At 58.5% G+C, this 10,145-nt stretch overlaps 1 protein-coding gene across 1 annotated transcript; it reads left to right on the forward strand.

The window, feature by feature from the left end:
• Positions 1-303: 303 nt before the first annotated feature.
• Positions 304-4,252, forward strand: AP1M2 (adaptor related protein complex 1 subunit mu 2). Its single transcript, XM_068664404.1, has 11 exons — positions 304-462; positions 699-855; positions 939-1,006; positions 1,108-1,238; positions 1,310-1,457; positions 2,577-2,703; positions 2,799-3,013; positions 3,098-3,256; positions 3,346-3,471; positions 3,916-3,991; positions 4,092-4,252. The coding sequence occupies exons 1-11, from the start codon at positions 361-363 to the stop codon at positions 4,112-4,114; spliced, it is 1,332 nt and encodes a 443-aa protein (XP_068520505.1). The 5' UTR covers positions 304-360; the 3' UTR covers positions 4,115-4,252.
• The last annotated feature ends 5,893 nt before the right edge of the window (positions 4,253-10,145 follow it).

Genomic DNA, 10,145 nt, shown 5'->3' on the forward strand with positions numbered 1-10,145 from the left:
CCCCCCCCCCAGCGCAGGCCAGGATGGGGGGGGTCCAAGCTAGGAAGGGGCTTCCAGCCCCTCCAGTCCCACACATGGGGGTCACCATGTGCTGGGGGACTGCTCACCCCCCCCCAGTTAAACCATGACCCCCCCCCAGCTTGTGCCCCCCCCATCCTTGCCCCCCACCCCTCCCCATCCCCCATCCCCACGTGGGCACAGAGCCACCCGCAGCCCCCAGGCCAAGGCCAAGCCGAGCCTGGGGCCCCCCCACAAATGGGGCTGGGGGCTGTGACCCCCACCCCAATGAACCCTGACCCCCTCCCCCCCATTTTCTCCCCCCCCCCCCCGGAGCCGTCCCCTTTAAGGCCCCACCGGGCCATGGGCGCAGCCGCTCACCTGGCGCAGGTGACGGGGAAGGAGGAAGCGGCAGCCGGGGCCATGTCCGCCTCCGCCGTCTTCATCCTGGACCTCAAGGGGAAGGTGAGACCCCCCCCCCTTTCTTGAACCCCCCCCCAACACTCCCCACCCACCCCCCAGGACCCCACCACCCCCCGGGTCCCGGCCTCAAGGTCAGCCAAGGTCACGGCGGGTCCCCCCCCCCCACCCCCAACCCCGGCACCGCCACGTGCACGGAGAATTGGGGTGGGCGAGGGGCGTGCGATGGAAAAGGGGGGGGTCCTGGCTGACCCCCCCCCTAATTTCAACCCCCCCCCCAGCCCCTCATCAGCCGTAACTACAAGGGGGATGTGAGCATGGGGGAGATCGACCACTTCATGGGGCTGCTGCTGCAGAAGGAGGAGGAGGGGGCTTTGTCCCCGCTGCTGACCCGTGGCCAGGTTCATTTCCTCTGGATCAAGCACGCCAACCTCTACCGTATCCTTCCTGACCCCCCCCCAAAAACCCCGGGACCCCCCCCTTCCCCCCATCCCGGCACTTTTCCTTAACCCCCTCCCCAGTGGTGGCCACCACCAAGAAGAACGCCAACGCCTCCTTGGTCTTCTCCTTCCTCTACAAGGTGGTGGAGGTGAGGCCGGGGGGAGGGTTTGGGGGGGTTGCTGACCCCAGCTGGGGGGGGGTGACAAAGGTAGGAGCCCCCCCCCGTGTGTGTGTGTCACCCCCCCTCAGGTTTTTTCGGAGTATTTCAAGGAGCTGGAGGAGGAGAGCATCCGGGACAACTTCGTCATCGTCTACGAGCTGCTGGACGAGCTGATGGACTTCGGCTTCCCGCAGACCACCGACAGCAAAATCCTCCAGGAGTGAGTTGGGCAGGGGTTTGGGGGGCTTTTTTGGGGGGGCAGGACCCCCCCCCGTCACCCCCATCCTGCAGGTACATCACACAGGAGGGCAACAAGCTGGACACCGGCAAGTCCCGCGTGCCCACCACCGTCACCAACGCCGTGTCCTGGCGCTCCGAAGGCATCAAGTACAAGAAGAACGAGGTCTTCATCGACGTGATCGAGTCGATGAACCTGCTGGTGAGGGGGGGGGGGCCAAAAAAATTGTGGGGTGGGGGTCCCGTCGCGGCGGGGTCTGCTGCTGGGTGCCCACCGGTGAGGGGTGGCGGTGGTGGTGGGGTTGGGGATGGAGGTGGGGAGGGAGATGGTGGGGAGGGGGACTGGGGTCAAACTGGTGGGGGTATGATGACTGGGGTCAAACTGGTGGTGGTGGGACTGGGACCATAATGGTGGTGGTGGTGGGAATGAGGCCTAACTGGTGGTGGTGGTGGGTCTGGGGCCTAACTGGTGGTGGTGGGACTGGAACCATAATGGTGGTGGTGGTGGGATTGGGGCCTAACTGGTGGTGATGGTGGGACTGGGACCAAACTGCTAGTGGTGGTGGGATTGGGGCCTAACTGGTGGTGGTGGTGGTGGGACTGGGGCCTAACTGCTGGTGGTGGTGGGATTGGGGCCTAACTGGCGGTAGTGGGACTGGGACCATAATGGTGGTGGTGGTGGGAATGGGACCAAACTGGTGGTGGTGGTGGGATTGGGGCCTAACTGTTGGTGGTGGGACTGGGACCATAATGGTGGTGGTAGTGGGACTGGGGCCTAACTTGTGGTGGTGGTGGGGCTGGGACCAAACTGCTGGTGGTGGTGGGATTGGGGCCTAACTGGTGGTGGTGGTGGTAGTGGGGTCAGACTGGTGGTGATGAGACTGGGACTGGACTGGTGGTGGTGGTGGGATTGGAACTGGACTGGTGGCGGTGGTGGGACTGGGGCCTAACTGGTAGTGGTGGGACTAGGGCCAAACTGGTGGTGGTGGTGGATCTGGGACCAAACCGGTGGTGGTGGTGGTGGGACTGGGACCAAACCAGTGATGTTGGTGGGACTGGGGCCACAGTGGTGATGGTGGTGGGACTGGGACCAAACCGGTGGTGGTGGGACTGGGGCCATAACGGTGGTGGTGGTGGGACCAGGACCAAACCAGTGGTGTTGGTAGTGGTGGTGGGCCTGGTGCCATAACGGTGGTGGTGGTGGATCTGGGACCAAACCGATGGTGGTGGTGGTGGGACTGGGACCATACTGGTGGTGGTGGTGGGACCGGGACCAAACTGGTGAGGAGACCAGGACCAGCGCTGGGTCTGGTGCCCGCAGGTGAGCGCCAACGGCAGCGTGCTGCTCAGCGAGGTGGTGGGCACCATCAAGCTGAAGGTTTTCCTCTCGGGGATGCCCGAGCTGCGCCTGGGCTTGAACGACCGCGTCCTCTTCGAGCTGACAGGACGTGAGTGCCGCCGGGGTGGGCTCGGGGCTATCGGGGGGGGGCCGTCCCCGTCCCCCGGCGTGGCTCGCGTCCCCCACGGCGCCGCCCGTCCGCAGGGGGCAAGAACAAGTCGGTGGAGCTGGAGGACGTGAAGTTCCACCAGTGCGTGCGGCTCTCGCGCTTCGACAGCGACCGCACCATCTCCTTCGTGCCGCCCGACGGCGACTTCGAGCTCATGTCCTACCGCCTGGGCACCCGCGCCAAGCCGCTCATCTGGATCGAGTCGGTCATCGAGAAGTTCTCCCACAGCCGCGTCGAGATCATGGTCAAGGTGAGGCGCCCCGGGGGGCGTCCCAGGGGACCGAGGTCACCCGTTGACCCCCCGTCACCGCGTGTCCCCCCCGTCCCCCCCCAGGCCAAGGCGCAGTTCAAGAAGCAGTCGGTGGCCAACGGCGTGGAGATCGCGGTGCCGGTGCCCAGCGACGCCGACTCGCCCAAATTCAAGACCAGCGTGGGCTCGGCCAAATACCTCCCCGAGAAGAACCTCGTCGTCTGGAGCATTAAATCCTTCCCGGTGAGGCTCGGTTGGGTGTCAGGGGGGGGACACACATGGGGTGCCCGTTGTCCCCACGGGGGTGTCCCCAGCCGTGCCGTGCCGCGCAGGGGGGCAAGGAGCACCTGATGCGCGCCCACTTCGGGCTGCCCAGCGTGGAGAAGGAGGAAGATGAGGGGCGGCCGCCCATCGCCGTCCGCTTCGAGATCCCCTACTTCACCGTCTCGGGCATCCAGGTGACAAATGGGGACGTGGGGGGGGGGGGGGTTGGTGGCCTCAGGGTCCCCCCCTGATGGATTTGGGGATGGGATGGGAGGGACGCATCGGAGGGGCTTGGGGTGGCCCCAGGGAGGTGACCCCAATGTTTTGGGGACAGGGGAGTGGGGACACGGCCCATGGGGGTGTCCTCTTTTTTTTGGGGGGGGTACCGGGGTCCCCTTTTCTTGGGGAGGGGGGCTGGTGGCTTTGGGGTCCCCCACAATGGATTTGGGGATGGGGCAGGAGGGACGCATTGGAGGGGCTGTGGGGTTGGGGTGGCCCCAGGGAGGTGCCCCCGATGTTTTGGGGACACGGGAAGTGGGGACACGGCCCATGGGGGTGTCCTGGGTTTTAGGGGAGGGTACCGGGATCCCCTTTTTTGGTGGGGGGGCACACAGCGTCCCCAACCACTGTGCCACCAGGTGCGGTACATGAAGATCATCGAGAAGAGCGGCTACCAGGCGCTGCCCTGGGTGCGCTACATCACCCAGAGCGGGGGTGAGTGGGACCCCCCCCCGCCCTGGGGACCCCCACACACTTTGGGGACGCCCCCCCACACTTTGGGGACCCTCCCTCACCGCTGCTCCCCCTCCCACAGACTACCAGCTCCGCACCAGCTAAGGGGGGGGCCACGGTCATGCACCCCCTCCCCAAGGACTTTCCCCATGGAGACCCCCACACACGCCACGGAGACCCCCCCTGCCCACCTTGGAGACCCCCCCAGCTCTGTCTCTGTCCCTATAAAGATGGAAACTGTGATGGGGCCGTCTCTGTGCATTTATTGGGGGGGGGGCACAGGGGGAGGACCTCAGGTGGGGGAGGTTCAGGTTCAGGGGAGTCTCAAGTGGGGGGGGGTTCTCATGTGGGGGGGGCTCATGTGGGGGTATCTCAAGTGGGGGGGGTTATGGGGGGTCTCACAGGGTGGGGGTCTCATAGGGGGGTCTCATAGGGGGCCTCAAGAGGAGGAAGTTTACAGGGGGGTGTCATGGGAAGGGGGGGTCTCACGGGGGGGTCTCAATGAGGGGGGTTCAATGGGGGGGTCTCAAGTGGGGGGGCCTCTGGGGGGTGTTAGACTCGTGTGGGGTGTTATCCTCTAGACTCGGTCTAGGGGATAAGAGTTGTCAAAAACTGCTGCAAATCTCTGAGATCTGGCCAAGAGATAACCAAATAAGGAGAAAAGGGAAGCTGAAGGACAAAGCCTGGGAGGAAGACTACGAGCCTTCAGCACAAGAGACCCCCCCAGAGGGAGGGTTCGGATTTTGGGAGCTAATTAGAATAACCCTGCTTTTTCTAAAACCAGCCGCCCGATGGAACTGGGGTGAGTCGTGGTGGAGCAGAGCCGCCCGGCACACCCAGCACTGTTTGCTCGCCTCTGTTTGTTTAATTAATTGTAAACTTTGATTCTAATCCTATCATTTATAACAATTGGGGGCTCGTCCAGGAGGGCTTTGGGTCCTGAATCCTGATTTCATCTAGGAGAGGCGCCCCAGCATTTTTGGCTCCTGTTTGGGGCTGATGCCATCCTGAATAAAGGCAAGCAAAAATTTTGATTTTTTTTTTTTAAGGGCTCCCTTGCTGGCTGCAGCACTGATTTTGACCATAATTCTGCATGCAAAGATCCAAACGAGGATGATGGAGGCGTAAATAAAATATTTAAGGCGTATACCATTGTTTTTTTTTTTAGGGATTTGTTTGCAAGCAAGGGCTGCGGGAATTGCCATAGTAAAATTCCTAGATGGGTCGAGACGAAATCGAAGACCAGAGAAAGGGAGCAAATTACCAGACATAGCACCAAAAAAGTCCATTAGGAATAACGATTAGAAATTGGAACGATAAGGAAAAGGAAAAAGTCAATTAAAAATGCTCGGTATTTTATGATAGAATGGCCAAAGGAGCCTTTAAGACCACGTCTTTTGGCCTTTTTTTTTGGATCCTTTGAAGACTGGATGTGCCAGACCTTAAATATCCGTGTTAATTCAAAGGAACCTTTTAGCCAGGAAGGTGATTATGCAGGATTACGGATCAGGATTTCACATCCTTTTCCAGCCTCAATATTTACACTAAAAGCAGACGAGAAGTTTGAAAAAAAAAAAAAAAAAAAAAAAAAAAAAACAAAAAAACAGAAAAAGGTGATAAATGGGAGCCATTGGACCCTATTAGTGACCCCCTCGGAGTAGGTGAAAAACTGGACCAATTCCTAGGCCCCAAATATTTATACCTTATATATATTTATATACCTTTATATATATTTATATAAATATTATAATATTTATAATACAGCCCATTTTGGGGATCCGTTTTAGGGATCTTATTTACTGAAGGAAAGGGGAATGATTAGGCAAACCGGAATGAGAATTTGGGAAAGACAGAATCAGGCAGGACCCCCGGGGAGACCAAAATGTGGAACCCCACTGGGGTCATCAGCAACCCCAAGGAAGACAGAATATGAGGATCAACCAAAACTGGAGAAAATAGGGGCTAAATTAGGAAAATGGACACTGCCCAACGGGCGAGGGGTATTGCCAAAAGGGATTGCAAATATTGGGGGCGTTTGCACGCACAAAAACATTGGGGCACAAAGGCGTAAAGTGATCGTTTCCGCAGTCTGGTTGCATTGGGATTTTTGAAATAGCAAAGCAAATTACCCAAGGTTGTTTAACTCGTGGGAAGATAAATAAGAAAGGGTTTCGACGAGCGGCCGCGGGAGGGAGAAAAACAGCTTAGAGGGTTTTTGAGGAAGTACAAGTGGATTTCACCGAATTGCCCAAGGTAGGGAGGATAAAATATTATTGGTAATAGGAGATCAATTAACACAACGGGTAGAAACTTATCCCGTAGCATGAGCTATGGCAGAAAAATTATTAAAATTTTAATTAAATTAATTAAAAAATAAATTAAATTAAATAATTAAAATTTATTAGAAAATTAATACCTAGATATGGGATAATCCAGTACGTTGGCTCTGAGCAGGGCACACACTTTACTTCCAAAAAAAACAATTTGGTTTTTGGGAGACTGGATTATGGCCATATGAATGTTATATGGCATTAAGTGGCATTATATATATGGCATGAATGTTATCTGCCTTATGCCCAAGGGATGCCTCTAGGGAACGATGTCGTTGAGGATCGTGGCATCCCGAAAAAGAGAATTAACACTGGAAGGAGGTTCCAAGAGCGGAGAGAAATTGGGGTGATGGCTCAAATGCCACCTTTAGGATTTGCAATTCACCAGATCAAACCGGGTGAATTTGGTTTCTCCGAACCAGGAGAAACCAAATTAACATCAGGCGAACTTGAACATCGAAGAGTATAATCTAAATTTTTGTGGGAATTTATTGTAATTACTCCTAAAATTAATAAAAAGACAAACTCCTGAATAGACACCTATTAAGGGAAAAGGTTTATTAATAACGGGGATCGGTTAAGGATTATCCCCTAGGATAACAATGGGTTATCTGCGGTATATAGGGGATTTTGGGGACATAGCCTGAAATTTAGACAAAGAGCAAGTTTTTAAGCTCATTTGGGTGCTCAAAAAAGGACACCCCTTAAGGTGAAGGAGGAGGGCAAGACAGGCGTTTATTGCAGGGGATTGGGGGGGTCTCAGTGGGGGGGGCTCAAGTGGGGGGAGTTTTGGGGGGGTTTCTTGGGAGGGGGTCTCATGGGGGGTCTCAAGTGGGGAAGGACAGGGGGTCTCAATTAAGGGGTCTCAGTGGGGGGGTCCAGGGGGGTCTCAAGTGGAGGGGGGTCAAGGGGATCTTATTGGGGGGGTCTCAAGTGGGGGGAGTTTTTGGGGGGTCTCTTGGGGAGGGGGTCTCAATGGGGAGGTCCCAAGTGGGGAAGGATCAGGGGGTCTCAACGAGGGGGCTCAGTGAGGGGGGTCTCAAGTGGAGGGGGGGTCGAGGAAGATCTTATTGGGGGGGGTCTCAATGGGAGGGTCTCAATGAAGGGGTCTCAATGGGGGGGTCTGAGGTGGGGGGGGGTCAGGGAGGTCTCAAGTGGAGGGGGGTCAAGAGGATCTTATTGGGGGGGGTCTCAAGTGGGGGATGTCATGGAGGGTCTCAAGTGGGGGGAGTTTTGGGGGGGTCTCTTGGGGAGGGGGTCTCAATGGGGGGTCTCAATGAGGGGGTCTCAAGTGGGGGGGGTCGAGGGGATCTTATTGGGGGGTCTCAAGTGGGGGGAGTTTTGGGGGGGTCTCAATGGGAGGGTCTCAATGAAGGGGTCTCAGTGGGGGGGTCTGAGGTGGGGGGGTTCAGGGGGGTCTCAAGTGGAGGGGGGTCGAGAGGATCTTGTTGGGGGGTCTCATGTGGGGGATGTCATGGGGGAGTCTCAAGTGGGGGGAGTTTTGGGGGTCTCTTGGGGAGAGGGTCTCAATGGGGGGGTCTCAAGTGGGGAAGGATCAGGGGGTCTCAACGGGGGGGCTCAATGAGGGGGGTCTCAAGTGGAGGGGTGGTCGAGAAGATCTTATTGGGGGGGGTCTCAATGGGAGGGTCTCAATGAAGGGGTCTCAAGGGGGGGGGGGGATTCAGTGGGGTCTCAACTGGAGGGGGGTCGAGAGGATCTTATTGGGGGGTTCTCATGTGGGGGATGTCATGGGGGGGTCTCAAGTGGGGGTAGTTTTGGGGGGTCTCTTGGGAGGGGATCTCATGGGGGGGCCTCAAGTGGGGAAGGATCAGGGGGTCTCAATGAGGGGGTCTCAAGTGGAGGGGGTCGAGAGGATCTTATTGGGGGGGTCTCATGTGGTGGATGTCATGGGGGGGGTCTCAAGTGGGGGGAGTTTTGGGGGGGTCCCTTGGGGAGGGGGGTCTGAAGTGGGGAAGGATCAGGGGGTCTCAATGGGGGGGTCTCAATGGAGGGGGTCTGAGGTGGGGGGGGTCAGGGGGGTCTCAAGTAGGGGGAGTTTTGCGGGGGTCTCTGGGGAGGGGGTCTCAATGGGGGGGTCTCAAGTGGGGAAGGATCAGGGGGGCTCAATGAAGGGGTCTCAGTGGGGGGGGGGGGGGGGGTCTCACGCGGGGGGGAGGGGGGGTTGCGTGGGGGGGCTCCCACGTGCGCATTTGAATCCCCCCCCCGGGCCCCTCCAGCCAATCAGCGTCCGCCCTGCTCCGGGCGCCGCGTTCCGATTGGCCGAACCGCGGCGGGGGGGGGGGGGGGCAACATCTCCGTGACCCCTCCGCCTGTGGGCCCCCTCCCCTCTTTCCTCGTGGCAATTGCCGCTTTAAGGGCGGGGGCGGGGCCTGGTCACGTGACGTTGGAGGACCGGAAGCGGCGCGGGGCGATGGCGGGGCCGGGGCTCCGCGTGAACGCGGCCCTTCGCGGAGCGCTACGGGCGGTACCGGCGGCGCGAGGAGCTGCAGAGACGTGAGAGGGGGCGGGGGAACGGGGAACGGGAAGGGGGGGAGGGGTCACGGGGAGAGGGGGCGGGGATAAAGGGAGGGAGGGGGGCGGGGCTAAAGGGGGAGGGGGGGTGGGGAGAACGGGATTAAGGGGGGGGGATTAGGGGGGAGTGGGGTTAGGGGGGAGAGAGGGATTGGGAGAATAATGGGATTAGGGGATTACCGGGATTAAGGGGGGGGGATTAGGGGGGGAGGGAATGGGGGGGCAGAATTGGGGGAATAACGGGATTAGGGGATTACTGGGATTAGGGGGGAGAGTGGGATTGGGGGAATATTGGGATTAGGGGACAATGGGATTGGGGGGGGGCAGGATTGGGGGAATACTGGGATTAAGGGGAGAGTGGGACTGGGGGACAATGGGATTAGGGGGGAGAGTGAGATTAGGGGAGAATGGGATTGGGGGGTGGGATTGGGGAAATATCGGGATTGGGGGAATACTGGGATTAAGGGGAGAGTGGGGTTAGGGGGGGATCGGGATTAGGGGGAAGAGTGGGATTGGGGGAATAATGGGATTAGGGGAATACTGGGATTAAGGGGGGAGTGGGGTTAGGGGGAGAGCAGGATTGGGGGGAATGGGATTAGGGTGGCAGCGGGATTAGGGGGAGACTGGGATTGAGGAATAACGGGATTGGGGGAATAATGGGATTAAGGGGAAAGTGGGATTAGGGGGGAAGAGAGGGATTGGGGAGAATGGAATTAGGGGGAAGTGGGATTGGGGGGGGAGAGTGGGATTAGGGGGAGAACGGGATTGGGGGAGAATGGGATTAGGGGGAGTGGGATTAGGGGATAGAGCGGCATTGGGGAAATACTGGGATTAGGGGGGAGAGCGGGATTGAGGGAATACCGGGATTAGGGGAATACTGGGATTAAGGGGAGAGTGGGATTAGGGGAGAATGGATTAGGCGTGGTGAGTGGGATTAGGGGAAGAGCGGGATTGGGGTGGAGAGTGGGACTGGGGAAATACTGGGATTAAAGTGAGAGTGGGATTGGGGGAATAACGGGATTGGGGAAATACCAGGATTAGGGAGAGAGCAGGATTGGGGGAATACCGGGATTAGGGGGATACCGGAATTGGGGGAATACCAGGATTTGGGAACTACCGGGATTGGGGGACACTGGGAGCGGGGTGATACTGGGATTAGGGGAGACCGGGATTGGGAGAGACTGGGCCTGGGGGGAACACTGGGAGTGGGGGGGGGGGGGGGGATTGGGATTAGGGGAGATTGGGATTGGGGGAGACCAGGATTAGGGAACACA

This window comes from Anas acuta, chromosome 32 (genome assembly GCF_963932015.1).
Source record: "Anas acuta chromosome 32, bAnaAcu1.1, whole genome shotgun sequence".
NCBI classification, from domain to species: domain Eukaryota; kingdom Metazoa; phylum Chordata; class Aves; order Anseriformes; family Anatidae; genus Anas; species Anas acuta.

Bases quoted from the DNA above. Each gene is read 5' to 3' on its own strand.
- AP1M2 (XM_068664404.1), top strand. From the start codon at position 361: ATGGGCGCAGCCGCTCACCTGGCGCAGGTGACGGGGAAGGAGGAAGCG. The intron at 856-938 runs GTATCCTTCCTG...CCCCCTCCCCAG, and splicing joins CAAGCACGCCAACCTCTACC to TGGTGGCCACCACCAAGAAG. The intron at 1,007-1,107 runs GTGAGGCCGGGG...ACCCCCCCTCAG, and splicing joins TCCTCTACAAGGTGGTGGAG to GTTTTTTCGGAGTATTTCAA.